This window comes from Sinocyclocheilus grahami, unplaced genomic scaffold (assembly GCF_001515645.1).
Source record: "Sinocyclocheilus grahami isolate Dianchi unplaced genomic scaffold, SAMN03320097.WGS_v1.1 scaffold338.1, whole genome shotgun sequence".
Classification (NCBI taxonomy): Eukaryota; Metazoa; Chordata; class Actinopteri; order Cypriniformes; family Cyprinidae; genus Sinocyclocheilus; species Sinocyclocheilus grahami.
Genome location: NW_015505517.1, coordinates 655,309 through 669,761, shown reverse-complemented (window position 1 = coordinate 669,761; position 14,453 = coordinate 655,309). Strand labels below are relative to the sequence as shown.

At 36.5% G+C, this 14,453-nt stretch overlaps 1 protein-coding gene across 4 annotated transcripts in view; it reads left to right on the top strand.

Moving 5' to 3' along the window:
* The window catches only part of actn1 (actinin, alpha 1), a 42,655-nt gene that overhangs the window by 10,117 nt on the left and 18,085 nt on the right, over window positions 1-14,453 (top strand). For all 4 annotated transcript variants that reach the window (XM_016295604.1, XM_016295605.1, XM_016295603.1 and 1 more), the window contains exons 3-4: window positions 12,480-12,594; window positions 13,043-13,162. In XM_016295604.1, the coding sequence (XP_016151090.1) occupies window positions 12,480-12,594; window positions 13,043-13,162 (235 nt within the window). The remainder of the gene's footprint in view (window positions 1-12,479; window positions 12,595-13,042; window positions 13,163-14,453) is intronic.

Here is a 14,453-nt window from a genome sequence, read left to right as displayed (position 1 = left end):
GTTAATTATTCATATTTCCCCATGAGCTAATCCGCTACACTACGTTCATCAAGGGGATAGACCCAAAATGTAAATTCTGTCATCATTTATTCACCCTCAAGTTTTTCCAGACCTGTATAAATTTTTTTTTCATTTGCTGAACACAAAAGAAAATGCTTTGAACAATGTTGGTAACCAAACTTTTTCCAGTTCCCATTTACTTCCATAGTATTTCCTACTATGGAAGTCAATGGGGACCAGCAAATGTTACCCACTGGTTACCCACAATCTTCATAATGTCTTCTTTTGTTTTCAGTAAATGTATATGATGACAGTTTTCATTTTTGGTGAACTGTTCCTTTTTAATTCATTCACACTATGCACTAGGGCTGCACGATTTTGACAAAAATCATAATTGTTGATTATTCCCTTGAAATTGTAATTGCGATTATTAATTACCATTATCACAATTTACATTGAATGATGTTTATACCATTGTTTGATGCATCTGCATGCCGTATTTTTATATGAAAATAAACAACCTGAAAACACTCTAACTGAAAAACCTTTAGTGCTTTTCTATAGTATTAAGCCTTCAAATGTCAAATATACATTGGATTGGTTTCTTCTTTAAATTATAAAAAAGTAAAAATATGAATGGTATTATAATGTTATACTAAAACTAAAATTAAAATAATGGGAAAAACCCTTAAGATAGCATGTAGAAAAAAATAATAATCTTAAGCGTGCAGAATAACATAAGTAAACTTTGAACGATTAATTGCCGCTTTGAACGATTACGTAATTGTGGCATCCATAATTGTAAACGCAATTAGAAATTCGATTAATTGTGCAGCCCTACTATGCACACATTCAATCTTAGGCATAAGCTTAATATAATATGCAAAAAACAGCTCTGTTAATGTCTTGTCACATTCAATTATGAATTACGTTACATCAATCACATAAAATTACATTACATCAATCACATAAATCATGTGTATCACAAATATCAACAGTGATATTTTGACAAGAAAGATGAGTATTGATGAGATTTGCATCACTTATTACTTTGGTCATTTAACATTTCTATCTTAACAGTTGTCAAATATTAAAGGTTTAGCTACCAAACTTGCACTCTTTCACTCTTAAATCTGAAGCGTTGAGCTGGCTTCTGTGAACAGTGAGCCCTGCCTTCTTTGATTGGATTGGCCATCTCAATCATTTTGACATCAACAAATGCTGTTAGACCAGTCTAAAAGACTAACTTTTAAAACTTTTTGTCATCTTAACAGCAAACAGAGCAGCATCAAGAATATCAAATATTGGGGGGACAATTTGACCATATCTTGATTATTGAGACCTATGGTGGTTACAGCCCTGCAGCTGTCTGACACAGGCTCCATTTTATTGCTTTTCTGCAGCTTGCGATGTCTCACCATTCCTAATATTCATCCACTGATGTACAAATGCAATTGTGTTTTATTAAAAAAATGTAGTAGGGCAGCACAAAATCCTAGTACAGACAGTGGAATATTAATGCAATGCTCAAATTAAGTTTGTCTCGTGATTTCATTCAAAACAGTATAAGGTCATGTTTTATTCATGCATACGTATTTACTATTCATGAGATAATGCATCATTATTTAATGACATCATAACCAGCACGTCTGTGAACGACAGCTGTCCCCACCAGAATGACATGACGTGCATGACACAGTCTCTGTCATTTCCTGCCCTGGAGTTTAATGTCAGGATGTGATGAGGTACTTTATCCCTCACTGTGCTCTTTCAGCCAGTGAAAGAACAGCTTGAATAGCTCCACAGTAGTAAATGCTGCCACCTCATTTGCTGAGACCGTGTGTGTGCTCGAGCCAGACCGAGATGCTGCGGGATGCAGTTTTTTGATGTGTGTGTATGTGTGTGCGTTCTTAAAAAGTTTATTTTATTGACTCTGTTTGATCCTCCTTCGCCTCTGCAGTTTGCAAAGTCAAATATGTCAAGTCAGACTCTTTTTTTATCTTAGTGAAAGTCAAGGTCTTCATGCAAATCATCATGTGCCGCTCCTAACCTGATGATGCGCTCCAAATGAGGACTTTGTTCCTTGTATCTGTCCGACAGACTTACCCAGAACCAGGCCCTATTGTTCCTCACATAAAACCGTATAGATAATGCAACACCGCTGGGAGCCGCAGTGAGTAAGTGTGTGCACATACACTGTGTGTTTTAAGTTTAATAAACGTGAAAGCAGCGATCCGAGCGAGTCAGCGTTTAGCTCTAAGTGAAGCCGCTGGCGTTGTTGATAAAATTATTAATGAGCCATTAAACTCTGTGTCTGGAAACGTGAAAATAAGAGACAGGCTCACCTTAGGAGGGTGTAGTGTGTGGGGGGTAGATAATGTGGAATGCGTGTGGAACCGAGACAGTGGGCCGCGCGTCTCAGGGGCAGATCAGCACTTCCTGTCTGGAGGAGAACGCCAGCAGACACCAACAAACAGCCCACTAACAGACAGATAGGGTGAAAGAGAGAAACACATGGAAAAAAACTAGATTTTTACTAGGGCTGTGCGATTTGGGGAAAATATCTAATTGCAATTTTTTTTGACAGATATTGCGATTGCGATTTGATTTGTGATTTAAAATTTGCAAAGTCAAGCTTCAGCTCAATATTGTCAATAATGTGCAGCACAGTATGAGTATCATTACCCTGCTGAAAAACAACAATAGAAACCATCACAGAAATTCTTATAGTTTCCATTAAACCATTACAAAATTCCTTTTTGTTTTGGCCATTATTCCAATAGGAATTACTGTTGTTCTATTGGGTACCATTTGCCAGATTACATCCCACCAATAGAATCCATCAAATAGACACCATTAAAGTTTACATTAAAACCAATACAATTCCCATTATAACCCTGAAATCCATTGAATTTTTTATTGTGTTTTGGGAAGGGTTCTATTGTTTTTTTTTTCAGCAGGCAAGATTATAATGGTATAACTACTTTTACAGAATTAACTTAATTACTGAATTTCACAGGAAAGATTTGTTTATTTTTTATAAATAAAGATCTGTATTTCTTTAGTCAATTATTACATGTGTTACATAGGCTGATTTATTCATTTTTAAGTATTTGAGATTTTAAGAACAAGTGGAAAATGTGCTGAATGTTTCATTTCATCCAAGTGAAATTAGCAAGCAATTAGACTGAATTTACATTCGTTTTAAACCCGGAGCCAGGCGCGAGTATAAACGAGCATTCAGAGACACAAAGTGTGTGCGGTCTTCTGAGTTGGGAATAGCGAACATGCATTATAAACATATTTGCAAATTAATCTGTTGGGGAAATAGAATGTGTAAGATAATGTTCACGTACTAACAAAAACATCTAAGAATGTATTTTTTATTCTCCAGTACTGAAAACAGAACCGATAAGGGAGCTCTTGATATGCGTTGTGATGCAGCTCTTGCAAATTACCTTTTTTGTTTGTTGTCTGTCATTTCGAAGCTTAAATTACATACGTTTTTCTTTAGTTTTAATTTGCCTAACTATCGATCTGACCCTGTAGACGCCATAATCCCACTCTGTCTCTCGCCCGCTCTCTGATTGTTTTTTTTTTAATGGTGGGCGTTTACGCAGTTGGCTAGAGCAGTGCTGATTGGGGAGAATGGAGGTGCGCTCACTCTATTGATTAGTAAGGCTGCCACTCAAGGCTGGCAGTCATGCATATGCTCTGGAACAGAGTAATATCGCGTCCACATCGCAGGCTTTGCGATTAGTAAATCACAATGTCTCAAATCGCGATTCGATTTCGATTAATCGCACAGCCCTAATTTTTACTTGAGTTATGTGTCTAATACTCGGGGATAGGGGTTTGTTCAAAGCAGTAATGATGTTTGCCTTAGCAATCAGCACTAATGTGAAAGATAAACTGAGACAGACAGGCATTTCATCCATTGAAAGGGGATGATGTGATTAGTGTCTGTGTGTGTATGCGGTCAGCAGCATTTTGTTTAAACGGGTAACAGCTGTTATACCTGTCACACGTGCACACCTGTGAGGCGGAGCTGCACAGGCATTTGTGTGTTGAGAAGTTTCATTCCTGATCTCTTTCTCTGGCTCTCACACTGAGAATGAATGAACAGTGGCCCCAAAATGTATTTGGTCACTTATTCATACGTACATAAAAAATGTATGAATGACATTGCATTAGATTAGGAATGTGCTTATCTTAAAATTCTGTCTGATATGAAAAGCTGATCATATTTATAGGATATCTTCCGTAAAATGGAAATAATTCTTAAATATTAAAATTAATTATTTAAATATATGTGTTTATGTTGTATGTTAGACTAGTTTAAGTGTTTATGTAGTTAATAAAATCTTACTTGTATCACACTTGACGTGTTCAGTGTTTACTCATAACCGGAGTCAATAATCATGCAGATTTACGTTACAAGTTTATAGAATTGTACAGTAAGAAAGTTATTTCCCTTAACCAGGAAATTAACGTTCTTAGAATTGACAAGACAGTTGACCCTGAGTGGTCAGCTAAATATCTACAGTGGATCTAAAATATGAATAATTAATTATAACTAGTTATGGTTAATTATTCATATTTCCCCATGAGCTAATCCGCTACACTACGTTCATCAAGGGGATAGACCCAAAATGTAAATTCTGTCATCATTTATTCACCCTCAAGTTTTTCCAGACCTGTATAAATTTTTTTTTCATTTGCTGAACACAAAAGAAAATGCTTTGAACAATGTTGGTAACCAAACTTTTTCCAGTTCCCATTTACTTCCATAGTATTTCCTACTATGGAAGTCAATGGGGACCAGCAAATGTTACCCACTGGTTACCCACAATCTTCATAATGTCTTCTTTTGTTTTCAGTAAATGTATATGATGACAGTTTTCATTTTTGGTGAACTGTTCCTTTTTAATTCATTCACACTATGCACTAGGGCTGCACGATTTTGACAAAAATCATAATTGTTGATTATTCCCTTGAAATTGTAATTGCGATTATTAATTACCATTATCACAATTTACATTGAATGATGTTTATACCATTGTTTGATGCATCTGCATGCCGTATTTTTATATGAAAATAAACAACCTGAAAACACTCTAACTGAAAAACCTTTAGTGCTTTTCTATAGTATTAAGCCTTCAAATGTCAAATATACATTGGATTGGTTTCTTCTTTAAATTATAAAAAAGTAAAAATATGAATGGTATTATAATGTTATACTAAAACTAAAATTAAAATAATGGGAAAAACCCTTAAGATAGCATGTAGAAAAAAATAATAATCTTAAGCGTGCAGAATAACATAAGTAAACTTTGAACGATTAATTGCCGCTTTGAACGATTACGTAATTGTGGCATCCATAATTGTAAACGCAATTAGAAATTCGATTAATTGTGCAGCCCTACTATGCACACATTCAATCTTAGGCATAAGCTTAATATAATATGCAAAAAACAGCTCTGTTAATGTCTTGTCACATTCAATTATGAATTACGTTACATCAATCACATAAAATTACATTACATCAATCACATAAATCATGTGTATCACAAATATCAACAGTGATATTTTGACAAGAAAGATGAGTATTGATGAGATTTGCATCACTTATTACTTTGGTCATTTAACATTTCTATCTTAACAGTTGTCAAATATTAAAGGTTTAGCTACCAAACTTGCACTCTTTCACTCTTAAATCTGAAGCGTTGAGCTGGCTTCTGTGAACAGTGAGCCCTGCCTTCTTTGATTGGATTGGCCATCTCAATCATTTTGACATCAACAAATGCTGTTAGACCAGTCTAAAAGACTAACTTTTAAAACTTTTTGTCATCTTAACAGCAAACAGAGCAGCATCAAGAATATCAAATATTGGGGGGACAATTTGACCATATCTTGATTATTGAGACCTATGGTGGTTACAGCCCTGCAGCTGTCTGACACAGGCTCCATTTTATTGCTTTTCTGCAGCTTGCGATGTCTCACCATTCCTAATATTCATCCACTGATGTACAAATGCAATTGTGTTTTATTAAAAAAATGTAGTAGGGCAGCACAAAATCCTAGTACAGACAGTGGAATATTAATGCAATGCTCAAATTAAGTTTGTCTCGTGATTTCATTCAAAACAGTATAAGGTCATGTTTTATTCATGCATACGTATTTACTATTCATGAGATAATGCATCATTATTTAATGACATCATAACCAGCACGTCTGTGAACGACAGCTGTCCCCACCAGAATGACATGACGTGCATGACACAGTCTCTGTCATTTCCTGCCCTGGAGTTTAATGTCAGGATGTGATGAGGTACTTTATCCCTCACTGTGCTCTTTCAGCCAGTGAAAGAACAGCTTGAATAGCTCCACAGTAGTAAATGCTGCCACCTCATTTGCTGAGACCGTGTGTGTGCTCGAGCCAGACCGAGATGCTGCGGGATGCAGTTTTTTGATGTGTGTGTATGTGTGTGCGTTCTTAAAAAGTTTATTTTATTGACTCTGTTTGATCCTCCTTCGCCTCTGCAGTTTGCAAAGTCAAATATGTCAAGTCAGACTCTTTTTTTATCTTAGTGAAAGTCAAGGTCTTCATGCAAATCATCATGTGCCGCTCCTAACCTGATGATGCGCTCCAAATGAGGACTTTGTTCCTTGTATCTGTCCGACAGACTTACCCAGAACCAGGCCCTATTGTTCCTCACATAAAACCGTATAGATAATGCAACACCGCTGGGAGCCGCAGTGAGTAAGTGTGTGCACATACACTGTGTGTTTTAAGTTTAATAAACGTGAAAGCAGCGATCCGAGCGAGTCAGCGTTTAGCTCTAAGTGAAGCCGCTGGCGTTGTTGATAAAATTATTAATGAGCCATTAAACTCTGTGTCTGGAAACGTGAAAATAAGAGACAGGCTCACCTTAGGAGGGTGTAGTGTGTGGGGGGTAGATAATGTGGAATGCGTGTGGAACCGAGACAGTGGGCCGCGCGTCTCAGGGGCAGATCAGCACTTCCTGTCTGGAGGAGAACGCCAGCAGACACCAACAAACAGCCCACTAACAGACAGATAGGGTGAAAGAGAGAAACACATGGAAAAAAACTAGATTTTTACTAGGGCTGTGCGATTTGGGGAAAATATCTAATTGCAATTTTTTTTGACAGATATTGCGATTGCGATTTGATTTGTGATTTAAAATTTGCAAAGTCAAGCTTCAGCTCAATATTGTCAATAATGTGCAGCACAGTATGAGTATCATTACCCTGCTGAAAAACAACAATAGAAACCATCACAGAAATTCTTATAGTTTCCATTAAACCATTACAAAATTCCTTTTTGTTTTGGCCATTATTCCAATAGGAATTACTGTTGTTCTATTGGGTACCATTTGCCAGATTACATCCCACCAATAGACTCCATCAAATAGACACCATTAAAGTTTACATTAAAACCAATACAATTCCCATTATAACCCTGAAATCCATTGAATTTTTTATTGTGTTTTGGGAAGGGTTCTATTGTTTTTTTTTTCAGCAGGCAAGATTATAATGGTATAACTACTTTTACAGAATTAACTTAATTACTGAATTTCACAGGAAAGATTTGTTTATTTTTTATAAATAAAGATCTGTATTTCTTTAGTCAATTATTACATGTGTTACATAGGCTGATTTATTCATTTTTAAGTATTTGAGATTTTAAGAACAAGTGGAAAATGTGCTGAATGTTTCATTTCATCCAAGTGAAATTAGCAAGCAATTAGACTGAATTTACATTCGTTTTAAACCCGGAGCCAGGCGCGAGTATAAACGAGCATTCAGAGACACAAAGTGTGTGCGGTCTTCTGAGTTGGGAATAGCGAACATGCATTATAAACATATTTGCAAATTAATCTGTTGGGGAAATAGAATGTGTAAGATAATGTTCACGTACTAACAAAAACATCTAAGAATGTATTTTTTATTCTCCAGTACTGAAAACAGAACCGATAAGGGAGCTCTTGATATGCGTTGTGATGCAGCTCTTGCAAATTACCTTTTTTGTTTGTTGTCTGTCATTTCGAAGCTTAAATTACATACGTTTTTCTTTAGTTTTAATTTGCCTAACTATCGATCTGACCCTGTAGACGCCATAATCCCACTCTGTCTCTCGCCCGCTCTCTGATTGTTTTTTTTTTAATGGTGGGCGTTTACGCAGTTGGCTAGAGCAGTGCTGATTGGGGAGAATGGAGGTGCGCTCACTCTATTGATTAGTAAGGCTGCCATTCAAGGCTGGCAGTCATGCATATGCTCTGGAACAGAGTAATATCGCGTCCACATCGCAGGCTTTGCGATTAGTAAATCACAATGTCTCAAATCGCGATTCGATTTCGATTAATCGCACAGCCCTAATTTTTACTTGAGTTATGTGTCTAATACTCGGGGATAGGGGTTTGTTCAAAGCAGTAATGATGTTTGCCTTAGCAATCAGCACTAATGTGAAAGATAAACTGAGACAGACAGGCATTTCATCCATTGAAAGGGGATGATGTGATTAGTGTCTGTGTGTGTATGCGGTCAGCAGCATTTTGTTTAAACGGGTAACAGCTGTTATACCTGTCACACGTGCACACCTGTGAGGCGGAGCTGCACAGGCATTTGTGTGTTGAGAAGTTTCATTCCTGATCTCTTTCTCTGGCTCTCACACTGAGAATGAATGAACAGTGGCCCCAAAATGTATTTGGTCACTTATTCATACGTACATAAAAAATGTATGAATGACATTGCATTAGATTAGGAATGTGCTTATCTTAAAATTCTGTCTGATATGAAAAGCTGATCATATTTATAGGATATCTTCCGTAAAATGGAAATAATTCTTAAATATTAAAATTAATTATTTAAATATTAAATTTAAATAATTAGTAATGGTATTAAATAATATTAAATTTCTACAATATTTTGTCTGAATAAATAAAAAACGAAAGTCTAAAATAATTGTTGTTTTAAATAGACATTACAACATTATAATGTACTCTATCAGAATGCATATTCATGTTAAGATCTATTAAAGATTACACTGAAAATTTATATTACATTATTAGTGTTTTTGAAAATTTACTATTTAATGGAGTGTTAAATGACAGCAAAGGTAATCTAAGTGTAATTTGTCCATTTGTGGGTAAACTATTACTTCTTTAACCCTATAAAGCCTTTTTCGGAATTTAATATGCAAATGCATGAATTTCGAAGGCCTCTAAATTTATGAACAAATATGATCAGAACTTTTCTGATAACACAATCTTCTACATGCCTTCTATCGCCTGATTGATAGTTTATACTTTTGGTAACACTTCAGTATAGGGACCAATTCTCACTATAAACTATTAGCTTATTAGCATGCCTATTAATAACATGTTTATTAGTAATTATAAAGCACATATTCTGTATGACAATATTCTACATCTCTAATTCTACCCAATACCTAAACTGAACAACTACCTTACTAACTATAAATAAGCAGCAAATTAGGAGTTTATTCAGGCAAAAGTTGTAGTTAATGGTTTGTTAATTGTGAGAATTGGACCTTAAAATAAAGTGTTACCAAATTTTTAAAGGCCTTATAGTGTAATTCTCTTCTCAGATGGATGTGGTACACACGTATTTTTGCGCTGGTATTTAAAGATTTTTGAGTGCCCACATACTTTTTGGGGCTGCTGTATGTATTTGAGAGATGTTCTATAAAAACAGTTTTCACTATAGCTGTAAATAAACAGGTCATTTTCATGGCTTATGGGGAGTTTGTGTGTATGCGTGTGTCTCAGACCGCCTGATTGTTTGTAGGTTTTCTGGCATTCGTGGTTGCTATGGCTACCCCACGACGATGAGCTGAGCTGTGCTGTATTTCACACCAGAGAGAGAGAGGAGGAAAAGAAGGAAAGAAAAGGAGTGAAACAGAGGGTTAAAAAGAGCTATAATGAAGAAATATTTGTGGTGTAGGTGTGAGAGGAAATCTAGCAGCATTCCTGCTGAGTGAGCAGAGATCTGCTGCCTGTGTGACTATATTTACATGCATTTGTATATGTAAGTATACATTTGCATGCCTCTGCATAGATAATATGTGCATGTGTGAATGTGTCTTTTTGTTTTGTACATTTTTGTGCGCATAGGCAAATATAGATCTCTTTAGCAGTAGAACTTTATTCTCAAAAATCGAGCTAACCTGTATGCATGTTCATAATGTTTATATTGCTTAAATGTTTGGGTTCCGTAACTTTGGAAAGAAATTAATACTGTTATTCAGCAAGGACTTGTTAAATTGATAAAAAATGGCAGTAAATGCTGTATTTTTTTTTGTTGAAAGTTCTTTCTCATCAGATTCCATGTTTCCAAAATTCCAAGATTTCTTGTTTTCAGCATGGATAGTAAAAGTAAGAAACGGTTCTTGATAGGGCTGTGCAATTATTCGCATGCGATTGTCATGCGCATCTCGTCAGTAAAGCCGGTTCTGTGATTAGTAATAAATCTCCATCACGTGCTTTCAGACAGAGCGGTATTTAATACACAGAGCCGTAGTTCACTGACAAGCTACGCAAAATCACGTTCATTATCGCAGGCGATTCGTCTGTGATTATTACCGCGGTTTTGCATAGCTGACAGAACCGGCTTTACTGATGAGATGTGCATGACAATCACATGCGATTAATCGTACAGCCCTAGTTCTTGAGCACCAAAGTAAGAAATGGTTCTTGAGCACCAAATCAGCATATTCGAATGATTTCTGAAGAGTCATGTGATACTGAAGACTAGAGTAATGGCTGCATTGCCATCACAGAAATAAATGACATTTTGAAATATATTAAGATATAAAACAGTTCTTTTTAAATGGTATTCATATTTCACAATATTACTGTTTTTCTGATTTTTTTGATGCAGTTTTGCTGAGAATAAGAGACTTCTTTCAAAAACATTAAAAAACCCAAAACTTGAGAATGAAAGTGTGGGTGTGGGTGTGTGTGTGTTGGTTTTGAAATTTTAGCATTTAATTAGCATGCAAACAGCATCCTGTGCTTTAGCTGTTTGCATGGTGAAACATCTATAAATTCATCCTTTCATTAAAATCAGCGCTCTGTCGAACTGTTCTTGAACAGAAGAACATGTCTTATATTAACGCCCCCCAAGAAAACCAGTCAGCCTAATTACACAGGACTTCTTTATAAAACTATTAGTTGAATAGTCGCTTAGGCAGCCCGGCGGCTAGTTAAAAACATGTTGTTTTGCACATCCCTCAACTAAAAGCGTGACATGCTACAGTGGGCACATTCAGTGATTTTTATTGGAAGAAATCTATCATAGAAATGCATACATAGAAAGCATACATAGAAATCTAGCATTGCTTGCAGAAACTTATGGTAGCTCGTACATCTTGAGTGTTTATTGTATCTCTCTAGCTTTAGAGTTTGTCTAATGTTTAAGTGTGTATAATTGATAGCTTCATAGCTTTTATTCTTTCACATTTTGATTTGCATACTGAAGTTGGAATATTGCAGTCGTGGCTCTTGTGTGTGTGCTTGCCGACCAGTGTCTGCACTTCCTCTTGAATTAATTTATAATCCTCCTGCTTGACTCACATTTACCTCCAGATATTCCCATGTTATGGCATTTCCTTTTATTAGCTGCCAAATTCCACAATGTTTCTCACCTGACCTGCGCTCTATTACCCATAATCCATCATTAAACTGCGCACCCCAGCCCACCCATGGGGATCGGCTGTATCCCATCATGTAGCAGTACTGTCTCTCCTCATTTCCATAACTAGAAATTTCTCCTCGTCTCTCATAGTTGGAAGAAACTCCTGCTTTTACTTGCATAAGTTAAAGTGTCTCTTGATTCCGTTAAGTGGTAAATCAATCGTATTAGAGTGTGAGTGTGTTTAGCTTCTGTTCTGCTCCACAGCTGTTTCTCATCAGCTCGCTAACATACCGAAGAATCCTGAAGCCACAGATACTCAGCGCTGCCATGACAACCTCTGTCGAGCGCTTACCCTCCCCTACTCTCTCTCTCACTGTCACAATCAGGCATGGCTGTAGATGAATACAGAATTACCAAAGTATTCAAGCGCTTGCATAGCGCAGCTGTGTGAAATAAATAAAACTGGTTAAATTGGTCATATCATCAGGAAATTACATATTTTCATTGATATTTTAAGAGTATTGTACTATCAACATAACTTTTGTGTGCTGTTTCAGGCTTTGTGTAGCACCTACACTCTGCAGATTCTTCTGAAATGCTTACATTTATATTCAACAATGTTACTGATAATTTCAGTCTGATCTTAACCATTTGAGCTGCACATTTCAGTGTGGATTTTGTGAATTGAAGTTTAATAGAATTTTCTGCCAAGTCTTATTTGCACATTCCAGGCGATTTAAATTTGCATTGTGTTTTGGCTTTATTTCTCTTCTAAACTTATAAATCACTCTTTTTTTTTAGACGTTTACTGCGTGGTGCAATTCTCATCTACGAAAGGCAGGGACGCAGATCGAAAACATTGAGGAGGATTTTAGAGATGGACTCAAACTCATGCTGCTCCTAGAGGTCATTTCAGGTCAGTGACCTCTAACCACAGTCCCACCTTGAACCCAGTCCACCCCTTTACCTTTTAAAGCTTGTATCTTCTATGATGATATGAAAATTAGTTACACAAAGTGTATAATTTATAGCATTAGCCGATAGAGAATTTTTTTCACGTGTAAGCAAAATAGACATTATAACCGAAATATACTTAAAAGAATTAAAAACAAGCCAAATTTAATTGAATCAAGAACTTGTGGATCTAATCTGAATCGGGAAACTCTGCTTTCATCTCTCTGTACATATAAATTTGCCAAAAAAACCCCCAAATTTTAAATATAGAACTTGCATACTACAAGTTAGTTGATAACTGTCAGGAATAAATATTTGATCAAAATATGTATGTACATGTTTAAGTCACCTGAGGGCAGAATGTTGTGTTTGATGTAATATAATGTAATATTTAAATTATTTTTCTGTAGGAGAACGCTTGGCCAAACCAGAGAGAGGAAAGATGAGAGTTCATAAGATCTCCAATGTGAATAAAGCTCTGAACTTCATTGCAAGCAAAGGAGTCAAACTGGTTTCTATTGGAGCAGAGGGTAGGTCCCCGTCCCCCCCTTTAGCAGTAACCTATATCCTGCAGGCTTCCGGGGTCATGAGTTCAGTGTTTCAGCATGTGAGGTCAATGACTATCAGATGCTCTGCCTGTGTGTGATATGTACTTGTATCTCATGTCATATGAAGCCCCTCCCCATTCCATACAGTTAAATAGGTTAGACATGCAGTTTATAGCTGACATATTGTGATGAAGTAGATATCTCCGCTGGGTACAGCACGCACACACACACACACTTACCGCACCACACACATACTCACCCTGCTGATTTCCCTTCCCCTCTGTTTGGTTGCACATGCCGTCTTGACAGCCCATGGACAGTTTCACACATTACATTACCCTGTTCCAGATTCATCCCGATCATACATACTACATGCATTGTCTCATTTATGTTGCGCATTCCATGTTTGTTTAATGCTGGTCACTAGTGTTTGGCGTGATCAGTCTTGCTGGTGGCACCGGCGAAACCGAACGATTGAGCGTCAACCACTTATGACGTCATTGTTGGCACCACGCTGGCGCACTGTGCTCAAAATTGGACAAAACCATTGTTAAATAGGTTAAAGACTGACAAATGTAAAAGTAAAATCACGGTCATTTATATTATTGGTTTTATTTTGTGTATATAATATTGAAATTAGGTTTTGTGTTTGTAAAATATGGCTATTGTATATATGTACAGAGGTAACTGGAAAATGTATTGTTTTAAAAATGGTACGTCCAAAGAAGGGGCGGAGTCTGGCCAATAAAAAGGGAGGCCAGACTCACATTTATCACTAGTTAACCAAGTTTAACGCGAGCGTGCAACAGTAGTGCAGTGAGCAACCCCCATCAAAGCGAGTATATTGAAGATACCCTTTGTGTATATATTTTGTATATATTTTTTTCGTCTTTATTTTTCAATTTGTTGTTTCTTTGTCACTTTATATTTTTTTGTCTTGGTGATTACACTGTATATATTTTTTCATGCCATCACTCGTGGACTTTTGTATATATCTACGGTGCTGTAAATAAACTACATTTAATTGTGGGTAAAGCCATAATTTTTACATCTTTTACGGACACTTTCTATGTCCCCAAGCGAGTTGGTGGTTCTCGCAGTATCACACATATATTAGACCAATCTATAGTGTGTGTGTATTTGTCATGTTAGCTGTTCTCTCTCTCTATGTATAATCCAGAGCAGCATTCCAGACAGATTAGCCATCTACCAAAGCCTTTGCCTTGGTCAAATACTGTTACCAGTTTGTGTGTGTGTGTGTGTGTGTGTGTGT